Raw genomic sequence first — 26,209 nt, forward strand, 5'->3', positions numbered from 1 at the left:
TAAGGCATTCTCAATAGATAGATTAGGGATAAGTGCCCTTCTCATTCCTGGAGGTCGCTCCATCATGGCAGAGATGTGGCACACTAGTTGGTCACTGTGGAGAAGCTGGAGCTGTAATTCTTCTGCAGACAGAGGATTGTAGAGCTGTCAATCCAAGACCAGCACTAAATTAAATTGAAGTGGATAAAAGAGAGAATGCTGACAAAGGGAATGCTCAGGGACCTCATATCTACGCTGTGCTTGACACGTTATTCCTCTCTTCTCAGGTTCCAATAACCTTTCTCTAAAATGCCCATGATATGTTTGTCAGACTTTGAAGCTTATGCTAAGAAGCATCTGCCCAAGACCACTTGGGAATTTTTTGCAGGTGGAGCTGATGAGTGTTGCACCCGAGATGACAACCTCCTGGCATATAAAAGGTACAGAGAGCTCTTCTTTTGTGGGCAAAAATCTTTTAAGCTATGTTGGGATGCAAGTTCCTGGTGTTCTCAAGTGTCTAATACTCTCAACACCTATCCCTTATATAAATGACCACAGCAAAATGCACCTGAGTTACTTACAATGTAGCCTCTGGTGTTACCCAGCAGATGAAGGTAGGTAGCATGGAGCACAGTGGACTTGAGGGTGGGAATGGGCAGCAAGGGAGTGAAAGCAAGTGGCATGTTGTGTAGGTGAGAGGGTAAAGGGTGGGAGTGGCCATAGAGTGTGGGGCATTGGGAGTATGAGGATGGAGTATGTAGCACAGGGGGCTGAGACTTGGGGGAAAATTGCATGGATAGTGAGAATGGGCAGTGTTCAGGCTGATGATATGGGTATAGCAATCTGAAGGTTTTTGATGTAAGGGAAGAGAGATGGAATCCGACAGCAAGTAGCAAAAGTGCAGATTTGTATGCCATGGGATACATGGAAGGCAAATGACGGAGCAAGGATCATTTGAGTGGGTGGTTTTCATGTTCAGGGATGCTATTCAGACCAGTGAGGGGTGGTATCACCACTTTCCCTGTAACTCTGAGTGCTTTAAATGCTCTGTTGCTGAAGCTCTCTGTCTGGGATGCTCACAGTTAGCAACAAGCATGCCCTCTGTCTGTTTGCTGTGCAACCCTGATACAGCAGCAGTTTGCCTTCTGCAGCAACACAGTCACTCCCTGGTTTCCACCAGCTTTGGTTGCGCCTGGTAATTTGACCCCAGCATCCACCCCATCCCAAATTTTCCTGAAACCATGTGCTCTGCAATGTGCAGACCTTTCCTGGACCATTCAGAGGAATAAGATTTGTTTGTTCCTCTAAACAGACAAAACACACAGTGTATCACTTTAACTGGAGTTAATCACTTCAATGCACACACAGCACTGGGATGGTTTGGTTTAAAAGTAAAACAAATGTATTGACCAAAGGGGAGAGATTTTAAGTGATACCAAGTTGAAAGAATTAAGTTAGAAAGGGTTAAAAACAAACAAAAATAAAAATACACTTTCTAGTTAACAAAACTGTGGTCTTGGTTCAAAGTAAGATTCTTACCAGACTTCCTTCCAGCATAGGTGCTGGAACTAGGGGTGCAGGGAGGTGCAGCAGCACCCCCTGGCTTGAAGTGTTTCCATTATATACAGGGTTTACAGTTTGGTTCAGTGGCTCACTATAAAAATTGTTCCAGGACCCCTGTCTTCCAGCAAGATGGCCGACCACCTCCTTTGGTCAGAATCTCCCAAAAAGTCTGAAGTGCTCAGTTCCTTTGTCGTCTTAGGTGAAAGTTCTTTGCCCCACGTTTTATATCTTTTTTTCCTTTGAAAGGGATTCAGCTGAAGGTTACCCCTCAAAATAAAGTTCATTAAAGCTGTGAGGAAGGAGCTATGGAGTCTGGTGATGAAGGAAGTTCCATGCTGGGGTCTTCCCCCACTAGTGTTCACTATAATGCAAATTGATCTGTTCCTTCCCCATCCAATGCAAATGAATGGCCACTAGACATGTGATAGCCAATTGATTCTGACAACACCTCACTGGAGGGTTGGCTTGTCCTTTGTCTGGGAGAAACCTGTTTACTCACTCCGCAGATTTATCTGGTAAACACATTTTAATCTCACATTTCCTCCACATTTGTATAGTCCCTTGGGGTGTTTACTGTATATACACCGCACAAGGATATTAATGATCAGTGTGTTGTTACTAGTTTTCTATTGGTATCTTACATGACACATATCAGCTATGGTTTATTACCTTAATGAATTGGGGTACACTGAATTGGTGACACCAGTGGAAACTGTCTACCATATATCAGGGTGCTTCTTGCCCTCTGGCATTGAGGTGCTCTTAGGTTACAGTGGTACAGAGAATGATGGCAGATAGTTCAAGAGCAGATGGTATGGGGTTTACAGGTAGGTGGCAATGACTGTGAGGAGAGTCATGTTGGGGGTGAAAGTAAGTACCAATGAGGGGGTGGAGTTCTCAACAGGCAATGGCCCCTGGCTTTTCCTGATTGGGTCAGACTACTGTGTGATAACATGTAAATGAAGATCCATTGATCAGGGAAAATCGCAAGCATTAAAACCAACGGGCTGCTACCTTGTTGACTGGCATGTCATCTTTGTCTTCTTGCAGAATCCGCTTCCGGCCACGCATGTTGCGGGATATGTCTGTGATAGACACTAGGACTATTCTTCTAGGGACTGAAATCAGCTTCCCTGTAGGGATTGCTCCCACCGGTTTCCACCGGCTGGCTTGGTCCGATGGAGAGAAGAGCACAGCAAGAGGTACCCTGTGATTTCATTCTGTAAAACAAAAGAGGACATATTAAAAACCTGTTAGAAACTGTGAGCAACTCTGATGGCATTTTAATGTGTGGCCAACCCCCTGAAAAGCCAATCTGTAAGAATGACACTGAAGTGCCATGTTTTAGAGCCAGATTCTTTTCCTGACCTACTCCTCTCTCCCTTGTGATGCTCTGGAGGCACAAAGCAGCTGGAAAACCACATACAGTCACAGTGCTGCAGCACTGTAGTTATCCCCAGCTAGCAGAACAGCCTCTTGGGGGCTGCTGTAACTTAAAGAAGCCCTGAAGCTATTCCTACTTGTGCCTGGGACCAGACTGGCCCCTTTTTGGCCCCAGGATTGGAGGGGGGTGACATACAGCATTCAGCCTGTACAGTCCGTACATACTTTATAAAATATGGATGAAAGATCTTGTATTGGGGGTTATTAGCTGGCATTACCATTGTACCCAGGCAGAATTGGTGAGGAAGCTTCAGCACCTCGTACTGAGGCTTTTTTAAATATCTCCTGCAGCAGCTGAAGCCATGAACACCTGTTACATCACCAGCACATACTCCACCTGCACTGTGGAGGAGATTGCTGCAGCCGCACCCAATGGCTTCCGATGGTTCCAGCTGTACATTCATCGCAACAGGGCACTCTCAGAGGGACTGATCCGACGTGCAGAGGCCGCGGGTTTTCAAGGCCTGGTGCTCACTGCCGATCTTCCCTACCTTGGGAAGAGACGAGACGACATCCGCAACAACTTCCAGCTCCCACCGCACATGACAGTGAAGAACTTTGAAGGAGTTTTTGAGGTTTGGGAAATGATTTGTGTGTGTGAGAGAGAGAGAGAGCGAGAGAGAGCAAGCAGATGGGAGCCTCACTGGCCAGAGGCAACCCCTGCCTGCCGATAGTGGGGGAGGAGGCAGAGTGAGGGCAGCCGGCTTCAGCAGTGTTACTGAGCATGCTCAGTCCATGTGAGCATGCTCAGTACAAGCCAAGCAACATATCTGGGGGGATGGGAGGGCTTGTGAATACATATGTCTCCCTCACACACACACACACAAAATATCACCTTTGCCACTGGACTACAAAAATAGTTCTTAGCCTTTTTGGATACATGTTACCATTTGCCAAACTCAGGCCTGGTCTATGCTTAAAAGAGTTACTGTTATAAATACTTCAGTGAGGGGATGTGATGTTGTTACTAGTGTGAATGCAGTTATACCAGTATAATGGTGACTCATACTAGTATAGTTATTCCCCTTTTCATATGGGAATAGCTTTGTTAGTAGATGCACCTTTATACCAATATAACCGCACCCATGCTGGTGGCAGTGGTGAGGGGGCATGTCACACTGCTTTAATTATATTAATATAGTTAAAGTGGTACAGTTTTTGTGTATAGACAAGCCCTAAGACCTCAGCTGTACTAGCCAGTGCTCACCGCCTTTTATTCATCTATGCCTGCTCTAAATTCTGATGGAGCTTGGGTTCCTCTAAAGCCTGGCCTCACTCTCAGAGCTCCGCTGATGGTTATAGCAGTCACAACTGAATGGGAGGTGAGCTCTAAATCCATCTAATGCCCCTGAAGTCACTTTGTTCAACAGCTCGGGTGCCTTTGCAGGAAAAGATTGACAACTGTTCGGCACAAAGTCCTCTGGTCAGACATTTTCCTTTCAAATGGTTGGATGACAATCTGTTTTGATTTGACCAAATGTTTAAAATCATACTCTGTATATGCACAAGAATATTTTAATAGTGCTCCCCCTATTTTCTATTGCAGATCTAACAAAATTGTGTGTGTGGAGATTTCACTAAAAGGTTTTGAAACACCAGGCCAGGTTATCGGCTGCTGTAAATCTGTGGCACTCCATTGGTTTTAATTGAGCTACATTGATTTACAACAGATAAGAATCTGGTTTCCCTTTTCTAATTCAGGGTGCTCATGTATATTGACTGAGGCAGGGCTTCAAAGCATAGGCACCGACTTACAAGTTGCCAGGGGGTGCTCGACCCCTGTTCCGCCACAGGCCCCACCCCCACTCCACCCTTCACCTAGGCCCCCACCCCCGCCTCACCTCTTCCAGATGATCTGGGGTGGGTGGGAGGCACTAGGAGGGAAGGGGAGGAGCTGCTCGGCAGGGCTGCTGGCAGGCAGGAGGTGCTGGGGTGGAGGAGGAGGCACTGACCCCCGGGGCTATCAGTAGGTGCTGAGCACCCACTATTTTTTTCCATGGGTGCGCCAGCCCCGGAGCACCTTCAGAGTCGGCGCCTATGCTTCAAAGTAGCTTGGCTTAATTCCATTCACTTTTTCAGGCTCTGCATCAGCAAGCAGTCATGGGATAAGGGGGGGAAGGTTCTCTCATGGACTGGTAACTGGTTAAACGATAGGAAACAAAGGGTAGGAATAATGGTCAGTTTTCAGAATGGAGAGAGGTAAATAGTGGTGTCCCCCAGGGGTCTGTACTGGGCCCAGTCCTATTTAACATATTCATAAACAATCTGGAAATAGGGTAAACAGTGAGTGCAAAATTTGCAGGTGATACAAAAGTACTCAAGATAGTTAAGTCCCAGGCAGACTGCAAAGAGCTACAAAAGGATCTCTCAAAACTAGGTGGCTGGGCAACAAAATGGCAGATGAAATTCAATGCTGATAAATGCAAAGTAATGCACACTGGAAAACATAATCCTAACTATACATATAAAATGATGGGGTCTAAATTAGCTGTTACCATTCAAGAAGGAGATCTTGGAGTCATTGTGGGTAGTTCTCTGAAAACATCCGCTCAATGAGCAGCGGCAGGCAAAAAGGCAAACAGAATGTTGGGAATCATTAAGAAAGGGATAGATAATAAGACAGAAAGTATCACATTGCCTCTATATAAATCCATGGTACGCCCACATCTTGAATATTGTGTGCAGGTGTCACCTCATCTCAAAGAAGATATATTGGAAGGGGGGAAAGGTTCAGAAAAGGTCAACAAAAATGATTAGAGGTATGGAGCATCTGCCATATAAGGAGAGATTAACAAGACTGGGACTTTTCAGCTTAGAAAAAAGATGACTAAGGGGGATATGATAGAGATCTATAAAATCATGACTGGTGTGGAGAAAGTAAATAAGAAAGTGTTATTTACTCCTTCTCATAACACTAGAACAAGGGGTCATCAAATGAAATTAATAGGCAGCAGATTTAAAACAAACAAAAGGAAGTATTTTTTCACACAACACACAGTCAACCTGTGGCACTCCTTGCCAGAGTATGTTGTGAAGGCCAAGACTATATCAGGGTTCAAAAAAGAACTAGATAAATTCATGGAGGATAGGTCCATCAATGCTATTAGCCAGGATGGGCAGGGATGGTGTCCCTAGCATCTGTTTGCCAGAAGCTGGGAATGGGCGACAGGGGATGGATCACTTGATGATTACCTGTTCTGTTCTTTTCCCCTGAAGCACCTGGCACTGGCCACTGTCGTAAGACAGGATACTGGGCTAGATGGACCTTTGATCTGACCCAGTATGGCTGTTCTTATGTTAAGCCAGGATTCAAAATAGTGCCTCATTGAAAGCACAATGTGAGAACTGAGTGAGGCATGATTCTGCAGGAGTCCTTGCCTCCTTCAGTGTTCATCTAGAATGGGATAGTGCAATCTATGGTGGGCTAGCCACATCCAAGTTCTTTCTTTTCCCCCCTATTGTTTCATTTTTAATAAACTAGTAATTCCATCAAGAAAATGGCACTAAAAGCACTCATAAATCAGGAAATGCCAAAGTGACAGTTGGTTATGTGAATGTATTGTGATACCGTCTTCGTTTACATGCTACTCTTTCTGCGGGTCTGAGTGGCACACACCGAATAAGGCAAGGTACAGAATGAGTGAGAAATGTTCTGTGGATCTGGGACTGGTTTGTGGCCCAGTTGTTTCTGTACTTACCACAGCGTAATTCCTGAGTATGCATTACAGTCCATGCACTTACTCTCAGTCTAAACCAGTGTAACTGAGAGTACCTTTAAGGTTAATGGCAGGATGGATGATATGTAGCAAATAGGCAAGTTGCATAAATCAGAGCTGTATGGGTATGGGTAGCCTTCCCTTTTGTATCTGCTGCTTTCTCATCTTGTTTTAAAATAGAGTGAATGGAAAGGAGACCTGCCTTGGCCTCCATCACACCAGACAGTTTATGTTGCTGTCTAAAGAAGCCCAATGATCTTATTTGCAGGAAAAAAAAACATTTTGACAACTGCTGTATCAAGGGCATCTCCCCTCCTGTTTCTGCTCTGCAATGTCCTCGTTTGCACTCCTGCCTTCCAATACCTTGGCTTTGACATCTCAGCCTACATCCCTCGGAGACTCTTCTTTCCATATCCATTCCCCGTAATAATTGTTGTCCTCCAGAGACATACCCTTTACAAAGCCAGTTGATGGAACTGTTATGAAGTCTATTAATGTCTTCTGTGGTAGGGAAAGAGTTCGAGGGATTTTATTTTATTTTTATTTTTATTTATATAATAATATATTATATTATATTTATTTATTTATTATAAACCTGTAATGTAATTTCCTTCTACTCCATGGCTTCAGGAAGAGAGTTGTTCTGAGTATGGCCTCCCGCCTAACTCCATAGACCCTTCTATAAACTGGAATGACATCTATTGGCTGCAGAGCCTGACTCGCTTGCCTATCATTGTCAAGGGAATTTTGACAAAGGAAGATGCAGATCTGGCAATGAGACATGGAGTTCAGGGGATTATTGTCTCCAACCATGGTGGAAGGCAGCTGGATGGAGGACCTGCCACTGTAAGTGAAAAGCTGTAATCTGTTGTCATAGATATGCACGTGTGTCCTGACATAGGTAACTGTGTGTTTACATTCATATACATAGCTGTGGTATACCTGCACATACATTTGCATGCCTGTGTGTACTGTAGCAAAGATGAAGTAAAGAGCAGAAAATATAGAGATGAGGGTACAATACGGTCTCAGCACCTAATTCTGCTGAGACACAGACCCATTGAATTTAGTGGGAACTGCCTGCAAATATTTGCAGCATTAGATTTTAATGGAATGGAAATTTATAGTCCCTTAAACCCCAGAGTAAAGATAATTTATGTAGCAAAAATCTCCCTGATATCCAGCTCTGCAAATTAATCACTGGGTGTTTGAATGTTTGCATCCACCCATGTTTCTTCCCATCTTTTTTCTGTTTCTTTTATCCATGTTATTTTTGCATATTATCACATCTGTGTTTTATGTGACTTATTCACTTTACTATTTTTACTGACTTTTCTGTCATTTGCTTTACAAAATACGACACAATAATCCAGGGAATTCCATGAAAACACTACTTTGATGCAATGACAAGGATGAGGCTGGTCCCAAGATCCCTACACTCCAGGCTTCCCAGTTCCCATTACCCAGCATGTCCAGCGCTCTGCTGCCGTCCCGCTGCCTGGAGACATTGGGCTGCCCCCACTGCCATGTGCTCCTCAGGAGCTCTCACCAGATAGCATCTGCCTGGCTGAGAACCAACTTAGCCTCTTCCGGGGCAGCCTGAGCACCCCTAGCTTTGAGGCTGTTTGCTGCAGAGACTGAACACAGGAGATGGGGGAACTGGTGAGAGGAAGATTCTGCTAGGAGAACGGGGGTCTGGGTATGGGAGATGGGGACTCTGCTACAGGGAGACAGGCCAGAAAGGGGGAGTTGCCCTGGATAGAGAGCAGGGTCTGGGTAGGAAGAAGGGAGGGAGGTGATAGCACTGCTTGGGGGCTGCTGGGGAGGCAGGGAAATTCTGATGCCAACCCAAGGCTGGGTGCTCTGCTGGGGAGATGGGGGCTAGGAATGGGGCTGTCCCAGAGCCTGGCTCTGGCTGCTCTTTGAAGGGCCAGGTGATGGATTCCCCTTGTCCAGCAGCCCTGGCCTCCCCAACACACTGTGGGGCTGAGAAGCTGTTCCCAACTAAGGACCCCACACCCAGAGTTGAACCCATGGGATCCATGCACTCCTTCTCCACAGGCCCCTGCCCCTCTGCCCTAGCAACTGAGCCCCCTCCTCAGGGAAGGGGTCGTGGAGCATGTGGGGACTCTTCCGAATTCAGCACCGTCTGGGTCCCCTCTGTTCCAAGGGGGCACCCATAGGACATGAATATCCAAAGGGCAAACAGCCAAAAGAAACAAAGCTATGAGAAGCTCTGTTCTACTATACTTCCAACCACTGCTATGGCTCCAGGCAAGGTCTGTCACGCCTTCTGCTGCCCCAATGAACCAGCAGATATCAAACTTAGAAAACTTCAGGCTGAAACTTTGACAAAATTATAAGCAACTGAAAAGATTACTCTAGCAAATGTAACTGTAACTATTATAATTACAATACATAAGGAGACCAGAGAAGGGAAACTGAGAGGTCAACAGACAAGTGCCTTCTAAAGATAAGATTGAGACAGTAGCCAAGGTGATTGGGGGGAAAAAAAACATGCCTTTGTTATCAATTTTTGCCCAAACTTCTTCAACCCCCTCTTATTGGCCCTCCCTCCAAAATTTCTATGGATAGAAATTCTGTGCTTGAATAATGAGTATAGAAGTAGGAATAGACTACCAACCACCCAACCAGGATGGTGATGGTGATCGTGAAATGCTCAAGGAGATTAGAGAGGCTACAGAAACAGAAAACCCAATAATAATGGGGGATTTCAACTCTCTCCCTGTTGACTGGGTACATGTCACCTCAGAATGAGATGCAGAGATAAAATTTCTAGATACAGTTAATAACTGCTTCTTGGAACAGCTAGTCCTGGAACTCACAAGGGGAGAGGCAATTCTTGATTTATTCCTGAGTGGTGCATAGGATCTGGTCCGAGATGTGAATATAGCTGAACCACTGGTAACAGCAACCATAATGTGGTTAACTTTAACATCTTCGTAGGGAGAAAAATACCAAAGAAACCCACCCCAGTAGCATTTAACTTCAAAAAGGGGAACTACAAAAAAAGGAGGAAGTTAGTTAAATGGAAATTAAAAGGAACAGTCACAAGTGTGAAATAACTGCAAGCTGCATGGATACTTTTTAAAAACACCAAAATAGAGGCTCACACTATATGTATACCCCAAATTAAAAAAAACAGCAAGAGGACCAAAAAATGCCACCCATGGCTAAACAACAGAGTAAAAGAGGAGTCTAGCGAGAATAAGACATCCATTAAGAATTGGAAGTGAAATCTTACTGAGCAAAATAGAAAGGAACATAAACTCTGGCACGTCAAGTGTAAAAGTACAATTAGGCAGGCCAAAAAAGAATTTGAAGAGCTCTTTGCAAAAGACACAAAAACTAACAGCAACAACAGTTTAAGTACATCAGAAGCAGGAAGACTGTCAAACAATCAGTGGAGTCAGTGGACAATGGATGTGCTAAAGGACCACTCAAGATAGACAAGGCTGTTGCAGAGAAGCTAATTGCATTATTTGCATCAATCTTCACTGCAGAGGATATGGGGGAGATTCCCATATCCAAACCATTCTTTTTAGGTGACAAATCTGAGGAACTGTCCCTGGCTGAGATGTTAATAGAGGAGATTTTGGAGCAAAATTGATAAATTAAAAAGTAATAAGTTATCAGGACCAGATGGTATTCACCCAAGAGTTCTGAAAGAACTGAAATAAGAAATTGCAGAACTACTAACTCTGGTATGCAACCTAGCACTTAAATCAGCTTCTGTACCAGATGACTGGAGGATATCAAATGCAATGCCGATCTTTTAAAAAGTCTCCAGAGGTGATCCTGGCAATTACAGGCCGGTAAGCTTAATTTCAGCACAGGCAGATTAGTTGAAACTATAGTGAAGAACCGAATTATCAGACAGATAGACAAGCACAATATGTTGGGGAAGAGTCAACACGGCTTTTGTAAAGGGAAATCATGCCTCCCCAATCTATTAGAATTCTTTGAAGGGGTCAACAAGCATGTGGATAAGGCTGATCTAGTGGATATAGAGTAGTTACACTTTCAGAAAGCCTTTGATGTGCTCCCTCACCAAAGGCTCCTAAGCAAAGTAAGCAGTCATGGGTCCTCTCAACTGGTTAAAAGATAGAAACAATAGGTGGGAACAAATGGTCAGATTTCACAGTGGAGAGAGGTAAATAAAAGTGTCCCATTCCCCCCACCCCAACCCCAAGGATCTGTCCTGAAAACAGTGCTGTTCAACATATTCATAAACGATCTGGAAAAATGGGTAAACAGGTGGCAAAGTTTGCAGAGGATACAAACTTACTCAAGATAGTTAAGTCCAAAACTGACTGTGAAGAGTTACAGAGGGATTTCACAAAACTGGGTGACAGGGCAACAAAATGGCAAATGAATTTCAAGATTGATAAATGCAAAGTAATGAACGCTGGAAAACATAATCCGAACTATACATACAAAATGATGTGGTCTAAATTACCCGTACTACTCAAGAAAGAGATCTTGGAGTCATCATGGATAGTTCTCGGAAATCATCTGTTCAGTGTGCCGCGGGAGTCAAATAAGCTAACAGAATGTTAGGAACCATGAAGAAAGATATAGACATTAAGACAGAAAATATCATAATACCACACTATATGAATCCACACCTTGAGTACTGCCTGCAGTTCTTGTCGCCCTATCTCAAAAAATATATTAGAATTCGGAAAGATGCAGAGAAGGGCAATAAAAATTATGAGGGGCGTGGAACAGCTTCCATACAAGGAGAGATTTAAAAGGCTGGGACTCTTCATCTTAGAAAAGAGACAATTATGGAGAGATATGATAGAAGTCTATAAAATGATACCTGGTGGGGAGAAAGTGAATAAGGAACTATTATTTACTCCTTCACATAATACAAGAACCAGAGGTCATCCAATGAAATTAATAGGTAGCAGGTTTAAAACAAACATAATACTTCTGCACAGTCAATCTTTGGAATTTATTGCCATGAGATGTTGTGAGAGCCAAAAGTATAATTGTATTAAAAAAGCGTGAGATAAGTTCATGGAGGCTAGGTCCACCAATAGTTATTACCCAAGACGTTCAGAGTCTGCAACCCCATGCTCTGGGTGTCCCTGGACCTCTGACTGCCAGAAGCTGGGACTGGATGTAGGGAATGGATCTCTCTGTAATTGCCCTGTTCTGTTCATTCCCTTAGGAGCATCTGGCACCGGCCACTGTTGGAAGGCAGGATACTGGGCTAGATGGACCATTGGTCAGACACAGTATGACCATTCTTGTATTCAGAATGCTGCTGCCAAAATTGTCTTCCTCTGATCACGTTATTCCCCTGTCTGAATCCCGCCGTTGGCTTCCCTTTATCTTTCACAAAACTTCATCCTTCAGAAATTCATTTTCAAGGCACCTCACAACTCCACTCTGCTTATTTCTCTGCTCTCATGTCTTTCAAGCCATATTCCCTTCACTCTGTACAAGCATCCACCTTGCATCTTCCCTTTGTATCCTTCTCTCCCTCCTGTTTCCATGCTGTCTTTCATGCCAGAACCAGTCCCTTCTATTCTTGTGGAGCAAATGACCATCATTGAAATCCCTACTTGAAATTAATTTCCCCAGAGTCTTTCAGGGGTACAAATCCTCAACAACATCAAAAGGGAAAAGGGAAGAATTTAAAACAAACTAAAGATCTTCAACATCTTTGTTCTGCACCTTAAGTAGGGCAGCGAGTGTTTCTATGGCACATTCTACTGTGTGTACTCGGCCATGGTGGGTACACTGTCAAAGCTCATTAAATAGTGGAACTAGTTGAAAATTTTCAAATAAACCTGTTTTTGCTGAAAAATTCCCTTTTTTCTCCCTCAGATTTTTTTTTACAAATATTTTTATCTTTTATCATTTATTTTCTATTTTCAAAACAAGAAATTTTCAAAAATGGTTTCTTTTTACATTTTTAATTTTGGGGGGAAGAACCTGCATGCCATGTGACCAAAAATGCAATTTAAAAGTATTTCAAAAATGGAAAACAACAAAAATGTCCCACTATTCGCTTTGTTATTTTTGTGTTTGTTTTGTTTTTTTAATCAGCACTAACAAATAAATCAAGTAATCATAACATGTTCATGACACTAGAAACTGGGATAAACGATTTGGCAAGTAGACTGGAGGACTGCATTTTTTTCTACAATTTAGAAACACATATATGGCATTTTGTATTATGAGGTGCATCATTAAATTTCAGTTTAAAAGAGCATAAGCAGTAATAGAAGGTCTTACATGTTTGTACCCCCTCCCTTCTCTTCTTATATCTTTCTCTAAGAATCAAAGGCTGAATTCTATGTAAAAGTATCTGTTTCTTTTCAGATTGATTCTCTGATTGAAATTGTAGACACAGTGCAAGATAGAGTTGAAGTTTATTTAGATGGTGGAATACGAACAGGAAGTGATGTATTAAAGGCACTGGCACTCGGAGCAAAATGTATCTTCATTGGAAGGCCAGCTTTATGGGGTCTGACCTACAAGGTGAATGAGGAAACGTGGGGTTTGTACGTGCACTCATTCTCATATGCACAAACACTGGGTTACTGACAGAGCTGGCAGTGATATTTTTTCCTCTGAAAAAATTAAACAAAAATGAAATATTTTTAATTTTCATTGTAAAGTTTCTCTGAAAAATGTCAGGCTTTTGTTTTTTCAATGGAAACCCAAAACATTTACTCAAAACCAAATATTTCGCACAAAATTACCAGTTTTGACAAAAATGCCATTTTCTGTCAATGGACATTTCTCTGGAAACTTTTTCACCAGCTCTAGTTACTGATAAAGGAAGAAGTTGCAGATAAGTAGTGTTTACCCTGAGTAAAAGACTCCAACTCTCCAGGTGGTAGGTTACCTTGCTCTGTGACATAACTTTCCCAACTCTTGTGAGGAGTCTTGTGATTATTGAGAATTTCAGGGGTTTTTTAAAGTACATTTATAGCGCTCATGGCTATGAAGAGTGGTATGAAAATGTAAAATCTAAAGACTCAAAAACCAAAAAAGAAAAAGAAAAAAACTAAAATGTATTTATAAAAAAAATCATGACTTTTAAGCCAATCATATGATTTTGGTGAGTCTGCCTCATGATATATGAATGCCTGAGGTTGGCAGTACTGGTGATATAGAGACAGGTCTCCTCATTCAGTATAAAGTTTAATAGCTCCATATTTAGATACATTTAGGTTCATTTTGCCAAATATTTATACCTGCTGAAACTGGTGGCATTGTAGTGTTGTGAAACATTTTGATGTTAAAGAGACAGTGAGTGCTAGATTTTGAAAGGTACAATATTTTGGCACCGAAAGATGGTGCCTATTGGGGTTTTACAAAGTGCTTAAGTCACTTTGATAAATAGGACTTAGGTTCCTAAGTCACTTAGATTTTTTTTAATTTACCCAGGGTCACCTTACATTTTTTAAAAATTAAGTAACAAACAATCCAAGTTTTTGGTAAAGTATCCATTGTATAGCATGTCATGAAACCTTTTCTAAAACCACTGCTTTGTGCTACCGTGTTGAAGTTTAAAAGGGTCTTTTGGGCGGGATCAACTACACTATCTTTCCTGTATGTGCTCAGGCCTGATACCATTTCTATTCCAGTGTCAGTTTTGCTGCTCCAGCAATACTATCAAACTCAAGCATTCAAAAACATTGAGCAGACCCCAAAAATCATAAGACTGGCTTAAATCATGAGATTTTGAAAAAATCTAGTAAAAACTGGGCTCTTTTTATTTGTCTTCTGGCTTTTGAACCTTTTGGGTTCACGTTTGCACAATCATGAGGGCTGGAAACATTTTTTCCTTTAAATGAAATCTAAGATTGTGATACAGTGTTGTGTTTCTAGCTACTGGGGCTTTCAGAAAAATAGCAGACTTGTGATAAACTTGCAAGAATTGGGAGCACTGCTTCTGTTGCCAGTAAATACTCTCTTAAAGGGATGTGGAAAAGGGTGTTGGTGAGCTCCGTGCCCTCCTCCCAGGCACTACATAAGAGTAACAGGTGGGATTTTCAGATTTGCCTCAGGAGTTAGGCACCCAACTCCCACTGAAGGGGAATGTGTGTTGGGTGCCTTGCTTCCCTAAAGTGCTTCTGAAGATCTCACTCAATGTAATTTTCTAGTGTATGAGACAGAAAATGTAAATGACGATCAATGAAAGAGAGACATTAACATCAAGTACTGTGAAATGTAAAACTGAAATTAGAGAAAAATAATTTTCTCTGATACCTTTCAGTTATGGTGATATAGAACAGTATAGAAAAAATAGGTGGACAAAATGTTCAAATGGAAATGTGATTCTCAAGTTGTTGGCACCACATTTACAGAAGATAATGTACACTACACTATTTTTAGTATCCATAACTTTTATCTGAAAAACCTATATCTTCCAAAATGTAAAGTGCTCAAGACCTTATTGAGCACCCAACCACTCCACCCCAGTAGACAGCCCAAGCAACAGAAGGCTGTCATTCAAGAAGTTTTAAAGTGGCCTTTTTCTTCCCTCCTACCCTCCTCCCACACCCCACCCAGGCTACCTTGTGAGTTATCTCCCTATTTTTATAATCAATTAATAAAGAATACATGTTTTTTAAATGATAGTGACTTTATTTCCTTTGCAAGCAAGCTGTGATCGAAGGGAGGAGGGCAGATGGCTTACAGGGAATTTAGAGGCAACCAAGGGGGCGGGTTTTCATCCTCCCACCCTGCCATAAACGTCTCCCCCTTACTCTCACAGAGATTGTGGAGCACACAGCAAGCAGCAATAACAATGGGAATATTGGTTTCGCTGTGGTCTGAGTGAGTTAGTAAACTGCGCCAGCGACCCTTTAAATATCCAAATGCACGCACTACCATCGTTCTACACTTGCTCAGCTTATAGTTGAACAGATCCTTGCTACTGTCCAGGGTGCCTGTGTACGGCTTCATGAGCCAGGGCATTAAGGGGTAGGCTGGGTCCCCAATGATAACTATAGGCATTTCAACATCCCCAACAGTTATTTTCTGGTCTGGGAAGTAAATCCCTTCCTTCAGCCATTTAAACAGACCAGAGTTCCTGAAGACGCGAGCGTCATGAACCTTTCCCAGCCATTCCACATTGATGTTGGTGAAACGTCCCTTGTGATCCACCAGTGCTTGCAGCACCATTGAAAAGTACCCCTTGCGGTTTATGTACTGGCTGCCCTGGTAGTCCGGTCCCAAGACAGGGATATGCGCTCCGTGTACAGCCCCACCACAGTTAGGGAATCCCATTGCAGCAAAGCCATCCATAGAATCATAGAATATCAGGGTTGGAAGGGACCTCTGGAGGTCATCTAGTCCAACCCCCTGCCCAGAGCAGGACCAATCCCCAACTAAATCATCCCAGCCACGGCTTTGTCAAGCCTGACCTTAAAAACTTCTAAGGAAGGGGATCCACCACCTCCTTAGGTAACGCATTCCAGTGTTTCACCACCCTCCTAGTGAAAAAGTTTTTCCTAATATCCAACCTAAATCTCCCCCACTGCAACTTGAGACCATTACTCCTTGTCCTGTCATCTGCTATCACTGAGAATAGTCTAGATCCATCTTCTTTGGAACCCCGTTTCAGGTAGTTGAAAGCAGCTATCAAATCCCCCCTCATTCTTCTCTTCAATAGACTAAACAATCCCAGTTCCCTCAGCCTCTCCTCATAAGTCATGCGTTCCAGACCCCTAATCATTTTTGTTGCCCTTCGCTAGACTCTCTCCAATTTTTCCACATCCTTCTTGTAGTGTGGGGCCCAAAACTGGACACAGTACTCCAGATGAGGCCTCACCAATGTCGAATAGAGGGGAACAATCACGTCCCTCGATCTGCTGGCAATGCCCCTACTTATACACCCCAAAATGCCATTGGCCTTCTTAGCAACAAGGGCACACTGTTGACTGATATCCAGCTTCTTGTCCACTGTCACCCCTAGGTCCTTCTCTGCAGAACTGCTGCCTAGCCATTCGGTCCCTAGTCTGTAGCAGTGCATTGGATTCTTCCGTCCTAAGTGCAGGACTCTGCACTTGTCCTTGTTGAACCTCATCAGATTTCTTTTGGCCCAATCCTCCAATTTGTCTAGGTCCCTCTGTATCCTATCCCTACCCTCCAACATATCTACCACTCCTCCCAGTTTAGTGTCATCCGCAAACTTGCTGAAGGTGCAATCCACACCATCCTCCAGATCATTAATGAAGATATTGAACAAAACTGGCCGCAGGACCGACCCTTGGGGCACTCCGCTAGATACCGGCTGCCAACTAGACATGGAGCCATTGATCACTACCCGTTGAGCCTGACAATCTAGCCAACTTTCTACCCACCTTGTAGTGCATCCATCCAGCCCATACTTCTTTAACTTGCTGACAAGAATACTGTGGGAGACCGTGTCAAAAGCTTTGCTAAAGTCATGGAACAACATGTCCACTGCTTTCCCCTCATCCACAGAGCCAGTTATCTCGTCATAGAAGGCAATTAGATTAGTCAGGCATGAGTTGCCCTTGGTGAATCCATGCTGACTGTTCCTGATCACTTTCCTCTCCTCTAAGTGCTTCAGAATTGATTCCTTGAGGACCTGCTCCATGATTTTTCCAGGGATTGAGGTGAGGCTGACTGGCCTGTAGTTCCCAGGATCCTCCTTCTTCCCTTTTTTAAAGATGGGCACTACATTAGCCTTTTTCCAGTCATCCGGGACCTCCCTCTATCGCCATGAGTTTTCAAAGATAATGGCCAATGGCTCTGCAATCACATCTGCCAATTCCTTTAGGACTCTCGGATGCAACACATCCGGCCCCATGGACTTGTGCTCGTCCAGCTTTTCTAAAAAGTCCCGAAGCACTTCTTTCTCCACAGAGGGCTGGTCACCTCCTCCCCATGCTGTGCTGCCCAGTGCAGTAGTCTAGGAGCTGACCTTGTTCGTGAAGACAGAGGCAAAAAAAGCATTGAGTACATTAGCTTTTTCCACATCCTCTGTCACTAGGTTGCCTCCCTCATTCATTAAGGGGCCCACACTTTCCTTGGCTTTCTTCTTGTTGCCAACATACCTGAAGAAACCCTTCTTGTTACTCTTAACATCTCTCGCTAGCTGCAACTCCAGGTGTGATTTAGCCTTCCTGATTTCACTCCCTGCATGCCCGAGCAATATCTTTATACTCTTCCCTGGTCTTTTGTCCAATCTTCCACTTCTTGTAAGCCTCTTTTTTGTGTTTAAGATCAGCAAGGATTTCACTGTTAAGCCAAGCTGGTTGCCTGCCATATTTACTATTCTTTCAACACATCGGGATGGTTTGTCCCTGTAACCACAATAAGGATTCTTTAAAATACAGCCAGCTCTCCTGGACTCCTTTCCCCCTCATGTTATTCTCCCAGGGGATCCTGCCCATCAGTTCCCGGAGGGAGTCAAAGTCTGCTTTTCTGAAGTTCAGGGTCTGTATTCTGCTGCTTTCCTTTCTTCCTTGTGTCAGGATCCTGAACTCGACCATCTCATGGTCACTGCCTCCCAGGTTCCCATCCACTTTTGCTTCCCCTACTAATTCTTCCCAGTTTGTGAGCAGCAGGTCAAGAAGAGCTCTACCCCTAGTTGGTTCCTCCAGCACTTGCACCAGGAAATTGTCCTCTACACTTTCCAAAAACTTCCTGGATTGTCTGTGCACCGCTGTATTGTTCTCCCAACAGATATCAGGATGATTGAAGTCACCCATGAGAACCAGGGCATGCGATCTAGTAGCTTCTGCGATTTGGCGGAAGAAAGGCTCGTCCACCTCATCCCCCTGGTCTGGTGGCCTATAGTAGACTCCCACCACAACATCACCCTTGTTGCTCACGCTTCTAAACTTAATCCAGAGACTCTCAGGTTTTTTTGCAGTTTCATACTTGAGCTCTGAGCAGTCATACTGCTCCTTTACGTACAGTGCAACTCCCCCACCTTTTCTGGCCTCCCTGTCATTCCTGAACAGTTTATACCCATCCATGACAGTACTCCAGTCATGCGAGTTATCCCACCAAGTCTCTGTTATTCCAATCACATCATAATTCCCTAACTTTGCCAGGACCTCCAGTTCTCCCTGCTTGTTTCCCAGGCTTTGTGCATTTGTATATAGGCACTTGAGATAACCCGCTGATCGCCCCTCATTCTCAGTATGAGGCAGGAGCCCTCCCCTCTTACACGCTCCTGCTCGTGCTTCTTCCCGGTATCCCGCTTCCCCACTTACCTCAGGGCTTTGGTCTCCTTCCCCCGGTGAACCTAGTTTAAAGCCCTCCTCACTAGGTTAGCCAGTCTGCTCGCGAAGATGCTCTTCCCTCTCTTCATTAGGTGGAGCCCGTCTCTGCCTAGCACTCCTTCTTGGAACACCATCCCATGGTCAAAGAATCCAAAGCCTTCTCTCCGATACCACCTGCGTGGTGACACCCAGAGACACCATGCACACAGGGCATGGCCACACTGCAGCTTAGCCCAGGCTGTGATTTGGGTGTGAGCCCAAGCGCCCCTTCTGTGCACACACAAATTGGTTTGACCTGGGGCAGCGAGCACGCGGGACATGGGTCTTAGGATGCTGCCAGAGGGGTGGGCCAGAGCCTGAGTCCGGCTGTGACTCAGGTCCAAGCCCTGTCATTTTGTCGTGTGGCCGCAGCTCAAACCACAGACCTGAGTCAGAAGGTCTGCGCACTGCAGTATGGACCTGTTAGCACGGCTGTGAGACCCGGGCCCAGCGATGGCAAGCCCACGTTTACACATCCACTATGATCTGCACATTTCCCAGAGTCACTACCTTTGATAGCAGCAGCTCAATGATTGCGTTGGCTACTTGCATCACAGTAACCCCCATAGTAGATTTGCCCACTCCAAATTGATTACCAACTGACCGGTAGCTGTCTGGCGTTGCAAGCTTCCACAGGGCTATTGCCACTCGTTTGTGAACTATGAGGGCTGCTCTCATCTTGGTATTCTTGCGCTTCAGGGCAGGGGAAAGCAAGTCACAAAACTTTCCATGAAAGTGCCCTTACGCATGTGAAAGTTTCGGAGCCACTGAGAATCATCCCAAACCTGCAACACTATGCGGTCCCACCACTCTCTGCTTGTTTCCTGTGCCCAGAATCAGCGTTCCACGGCATGAGCCTGCCCCAGTAACACCATTATCTCCAAATTGCTGGGGATCGCGGTTTTAGAGAAATCTGTGTTCATGTCCTCATCACTCTCGTCACCGTGCTGCTGTCGCCTCCTCACCTGGTTTTTCGGGTGCTGGTTGTGCATAAACTGCACGATAATGTGCGAGATGTTTACGATGGTCATAACTGCTGCGGTGAGCTGAATGGTGAGCTCCATGCTTGCCGTGCTATGGCGTCTGCTCTGGCAATCCAGGGAAAAGGGTGCAAAATGATTGTTTGCTGTTGCTTTCATGGAGGGAGGGAGGGTTGACTAACAATATTTACCCATAACCACCCGTGACAATTTTTTGGCCCCATCAGGCATTGGGAGCTCAGCGCAGAATTCCAATGGGCTGCGGGAACTGTGGGATAGCTACCCACAGTGCACCGCTCAGAATGTCGACGCTTGCCACGGTACTGTGGACGCACACCGCCGAATTAATGTGCTTAAGTGTGGACACATGCACTCAACTTTATACAATCTGTTCCCAAAAATCGACTTCTGTAAAGTCAGAGTAATTTTGTAGTGTAGACATGGCCTCGGTGACCGCATTCCTCTTACCTTCACTGCTTTCTCTGATTGAATAGGGCGAAGAAGGGCTTCGAGAAGTTTTGCAGATTTTACATGATGAATTTCGTTTGTCAATGGCCCTGACTGGTAAGATTTTTTTGCTATTTGATTAGTAATTGATGAGAAGCAGTATTGCCACCTTAGAGTGAGCACAAAGGCGCCACATGCAAACAGATGGATCAAATCAAAGTGAGGGGGTTTGTAAAAGGGCTGCTTAGTGCAGGGGTGGGCAAACTATGGCCCGTGGGCCACATCCGGCCTGCGGGACCGTCCTGCCTGGCCCCTGAGCTCCCAGCCGGGGAGGCTAGCCCCCAGCCCCTCCCCCGCTGTCCCCCGTCCTTCACAGCCACGCTGTCGCGCAGGCAGGGCGGCTTGTGCCCGCCCACCTCTCAGGCTTTCAAATAAGCCTGTCCTGCTGCTCTGAACAGTCTGGTAAGGGTAAGGGTATGGGGGGAGGGCAGGAGGTCCCAGGGGGCAGTCGGGGACAGGGGGTGGTTGGATGTGGCGGAGGTTTGGCGGGGGCAGTCAGGATACAGGGAGGAGGGGGATTGGTTAGGGGGTGGGGTCCTGGGATTCAGGGGGGGGACAGGGAGCATGGGGGGTTTGATAGGAGGTGGGGTACCGGGGGGGTGGTTAGGGGTGGGGGGTCCCGGGAGGGGGCAGTCAGGGGACAAGGAGCAGGGGGGGCTTGGATGGGTTGGATGTTCTGAGGGGGGCAGTCAGGGGGAGGAGGCAAGGCTATATCGGGAGGCACAGCCTTCCCTACCCAGCCCTCCATACCGTTTCACAACCCTGATGTGACCCTCGGGACAAAAAGTTTGCCCACCCTTGGTTCTGTGCAACAAAAATCATTCTATTCACAGAATTTCAGGCTGGGAACCTGTTGCTTTATATGAATGCATCAAAACAGAGTGGGTAGAAAAACTCTCACTGAGTCAAATAGGAAGTAAGACAGGGGTACAGCCTGGCTCCATCCCATAGTACTCTGGGGAACCCAATTAACCCTATCATGTAAGCACCTGAAGGATAATAGGGTTATAAGGAATAGTCAGCATGGATTTGTCATGCCAGATCAACTTAATTTCCTTCTTTGACAAGGTTACTGGCCTAGTGGATGGGGAGAAGCCCTAGGCATGATATACCTTGATTTTAGCAAGGCTTTTGACACGGTTCTGAATTCTCATAAGCCAACCAGGGAAACATGGTCTAGATGAAATTACTATAAGGTGGGTGCACAACTGTAGAATGTATGCAAAAAGTGCTTTTCAATGGCTTGTTGTCCAACTGGGAGGGCACATCTAGTGGAGTCTCACGGGGGTCAGTTCTAGGTCCAGCACTATTCAGTATTTTCATTAATGACTTGGATAATGGAGAGGAGAATATGCTTATAAAATTTACAGATGACACCAAGCAGGGAGGGATTGCAAGCACTTTGGAGGACAGGTTTAAAATTCAAAATGACCATGACAAATTGGACAATTGGTCTGCATTCAACATGATAAAATCCAACAAAGACAAGTGCAAAGTACTTCACTTAGGAAGGAAAAATCAAATACACAACGACAAAATGAGGAATAACTATGAAGATGGTCGTACTGCTGAAAAGGATCTGGGGGTTATAGCAGTTCACAAACTGAATATGAGGGAATGCAGCTGCAAAAAGGGCTAATATGATTCTGAGGTGTATTAACAGGAGTGTTGTATGTAAGACACAGGAGATAATTGTCCCGTTCTACTCAGCACTGATGTGGTCCCAGCTGGAGTCCTGTGTCCAATTCTGGGCACCACACTTTAGAAAAGATTGGACAAAGTGGAAAAAGTGCAGAGGAGAGCAACAAAAATGATAGAAGATTTAGAAAACCTGACCAATGAGGAAAGGTTAAAAAAACTGGGCATATTTAGTCTTGAGACAAGACTGAAGGAGAACTTAATAACAGTCTTCCAATATGAAAATGGCTGTTATAAAGAGGACAGTGATCAATGTTCTCCATAACCACTGAAGGTAGCACAAGATGTGATTGGCTTAATCTGCAGCATGGGAGATTTAGGTTAGATATTAGAAAAAACTTTCTAACTCTAAGGGTAGCTAAGCTCTAGAACAGGCTTCCGAATGAGGACGTGGTCCCCATCATTGGAAGCTTTTAAAAATAAGTAGGAGAAACACCTGTCAGCAATGATCTAGGTTTACTTGGCCCTGCAACAGTGCAGGGGACTGGGCTTGATGACTACTCGAGGTCCCTTCCAGTCTTCCATTTCTATGATTCTGTGACCACTTTACTACAAGGGTATAGAGATTAGATCAGAGGACTGGGGATCAGGATTAAAGCATTAGAACCATGCTGGTTTCAGTTAGGATTCATGAAAACCCTTTTTCATTTTTGCTTCCCATGGGTTCACACACTTTGCGTTTTGTGTACCAATGGAATCAAAATGTCTGTGAGAAAGTGGGCTGAAGGTACTTTTTCACCTGGTTTGGGTTGAAACCAAGCAAAACCACTGACCAATGCTAAGCAAAAATTGGAATTTCCATCCTGCAGGAAATTCTGATATTTCAACATTTTGTTTCATCCTAAATTGGAATGCACCGTAGTTCACTAGTACCGTCGCTCAGGCGGCAGCAGTGCATATTGCAGCGCTGATGGTGTTGGCTGTTACAATTGCATATAATATGATTTATTTTTATCTTTTTCCTTTAAAAAACAAAGAATTTACAATCTGGAAGTTACATTCAAAGTAAATTATGTAGTTTGCAAAGTCAAGCGCTTGAACATTAGGAAATGCCAGAATTAAGGATGTCCATGCCACCTTAATTTGGCCCCCTTGTGCGTATGGATTCTGATAGATTTAACTGTCTCATCACAGACTGTACTGTTTTTGCACAGGATCCATGTCTCATTCAGTGCACAGCATGGGTGATGCTGAGGGAATGAGACAGCTGCTCAGTACTTTTTTTTGTGATTTCTGGTCAATGTGTGGCCCCAGGCCTTGTTTACTGCACACCGTCCAAACCCCAGACTGGACACTCAATTATTTATTTCCTCATGGGCTTTTCTGTGGCCCTCACCATCGTAGTATTGGAATGTTTCGAAAGCATTAATTTCCCTGTAAGAGAAGAAAATATCATCACCTCCACTTTACACATGGGAGAACAGAAACAAACAAAGACAACACATTGAAACTTTGGCAAGGCCTAGAAATCTGTGATCATTCCACCAGAGCACATAACCTTACTGCCAAAAAGATTGAGCAGCCACTAACTTTCATTAACATCAGTTACAGTCAGGAATGCTCAGGAGTTTGAAAATCACGCCCCAGGTATCTCAAGTTAGGCTTACAGAAAATAAGAGATACACAGTTATTGGCCACCTGCAAAACTTTTCGTTTAAGTCTATTTGCACAGCATTATAGCGGAAGTTTGCCAGCTGGCAGGGATAAAAATCCAGATCTGGGCAGTATTCAACTGTGTTAAGTATGAGCCCATCCTTTCCTTGCCTGCATGTGTTTGCCTCTACACCATCCATCCTGTGCACTGAGTGATGCATTTTTGCCTGTGGAAATAATAGTACAGTATGTGATCACGTACTTAAAGACTGTACCATAATGCATGTGCCCAAGGGGGCCAAATTTAAATTATGCAGTCAGTCTTAATTCTGGCATTTCCTAACTTTTGAGTGCTTGATTTTTGCAAACTTAATATTATTTATAAAGTAGGTTTTTGGCATGTAATTATTATTTATGGTACATTAGTGTCTAGAATCCTCAACATGCTAGGTGCTGTACCTACACATAGAAAACTCTGGCGAGTTTACAAGCTAAAACAAGAGTTTTATTGTCCCCATTTTATAGATGGAGAACTGAGACAGAGTAAGTGGCTTGCTCATGGTCACACAGGAAGTCTATAGCACAGCCAGACCTCCCAAGACTTAGCTCAGTGCCTTAATCATAGACCATTCTTTCTCTCAATCATCATTTTTAACCCTGTATTTTATTTCAGGCTGTCAAAATGTCTCAGAAATCGGACGACACCTGGTTCAGTTCTCCAAGCTATAAATGGTTCATGCAATGCCCACCAACAAGACACATGGAAGCAGCTCCTGATAACTATCAAAGCCTTGAGTGTCCTCAGTAACAGACTCCCAGCTGTGTAACCCTCCCACTGTCTCCCGACAAGCAGACCCCGTTCCCCTCTGAGCTGTTGAAATGTCCTCCCCCACATAAAAACAAGTGAAACTATCAGGATGTGTGCATAACATCACTGCATGTCCTTATCATCACAACCCCCCCCACACACACACACACACCCTACGCAGACCCCTCTACTTTAAGGCTAAGCTTGGACACAGCAGGGGTCAGGCCTTATTTCTGTATAGAGCACCATGTATACCTATGGCTCTGTATAAATAATCGTTTGGTCACCTTGTGGTCTCCTTATTTGTGGATCAGTGCAGCCATATGGGGTCGCTGAATAATGATACTGGCATAAGCTTAGTTTAACAACAGGTATTTATTTTTGGAATAGGATACAGAACATCCTGCTGCTGGTACAAATAGTTTTCATCTCTCTCTGAGGCAGAAAATACACTCTTCTATTGCCTCTCAGAGTTACTTCTCGAGACGCGGTCTTTCCATCCTGTCTGGGAGGAGCCACCGCCTTTGGGGGTCTGCCTGTGGCTGTGCTATGCACACAGACCCAACCAGCACAGTGCCTCTGTTAAACAACTAATAATAATGAGCTATCTTTTTACCACTCTTCCCATGTTCTTTTTCCTCTATCCCCTGTTTCTCCCTTCCCACAGTTGTCTTCTTCCCTTCCATCCCACCTCATCCAGAGTATAGCCGTTTGCTACTTTCCCCCTGTATCATCCCTCTTCCTCCTTTCTTCTATACCCCACTTTGGGACTGTCCGTAAATTACATCATGCATTAATGGCTGGGAGGGTGGGTCTTTAATTTTGTGTGTTTGTTTCAGTGTTACAAGTGGTAGGTGGGTCTTGAAAAATCAATTAAAAATGTGTTATGTAATTTATGGACAGACCTTTCTCTCCCTCCATGTCTTCTGTCTCCCCTCTGCCCAGAATGTTGTTTCTTTATTTCCTTTTGCCTTCCCCCATGTCCTCTCTCTTCCTTCTTTCAGGAACAAGACATTCCATCCTTTTAAATTATCCAGAGGCTGTTGACTGGGATGATGCTTCTTCCCACTTATTGTCACATTTTGCTTTTTAGGCCTTGGCTACCTGCAGAGTTGCATGGGTTGAACTAAAGTTGATAATTTATATTGATATAGTTACAGTGATGAAAACCCATGTGGACACTCATATTTTGTTGTAAGTGGGACTTACTTTGGTCTAGCTTAAGTCAGCTGGGAATTGGTTTAAACTAAACTGAAATAAGCCAATCTACACCAAAATAAAGAATGTTCACAGGGTTTTAAGTGAACTGGGTTAACTAACTGTGATGGTTCTCATTTGATGGTTCTCAGGGTGCCCAGGACTATGAGTCTCCTCATTACCCCCTGCCTCTAGCAGGAGGTAGCCTAGCCTGTGCTAGCTGGGTATTAGCTCCCTAATGCCACCAGCCTTTCAGTCACTCAAGCACTGTCCTCCGGGCTATGACAGACCTGTCTTCCCTTGCAGGTTAACTGTAGGTGTACCCCAGTCCCTGAGTCCCTTTGAATCATTCCCCTGTGATATTCAGCCCTTGACACTGGCTACTCACAGAAATCCCAGATCCTTTCCCCCCAAGAGAGCAGTGTAACCCAG

General features: G+C 44.4%; 1 protein-coding gene across 1 annotated transcript; it reads left to right on the forward strand.

Annotated features, from left to right (window-relative positions):
* Positions 1-288: 288 nt before the first annotated feature.
* Positions 289-24,501, forward strand: HAO2 (hydroxyacid oxidase 2). Its single transcript, XM_077807351.1, has 7 exons — positions 289-419; positions 2,593-2,744; positions 3,277-3,560; positions 7,332-7,547; positions 13,062-13,220; positions 20,469-20,538; positions 24,446-24,501. The coding sequence occupies exons 1-7, from the start codon at positions 289-291 to the stop codon at positions 24,499-24,501; spliced, it is 1,068 nt and encodes a 355-aa protein (XP_077663477.1).
* Positions 24,502-26,209: the final 1,708 nt, after the last annotated feature.

The sequence above is a fragment of the Eretmochelys imbricata genome, chromosome 1 (genome assembly GCF_965152235.1).
Source record: "Eretmochelys imbricata isolate rEreImb1 chromosome 1, rEreImb1.hap1, whole genome shotgun sequence".
Taxonomy (NCBI): domain Eukaryota; kingdom Metazoa; phylum Chordata; order Testudines; family Cheloniidae; genus Eretmochelys; species Eretmochelys imbricata.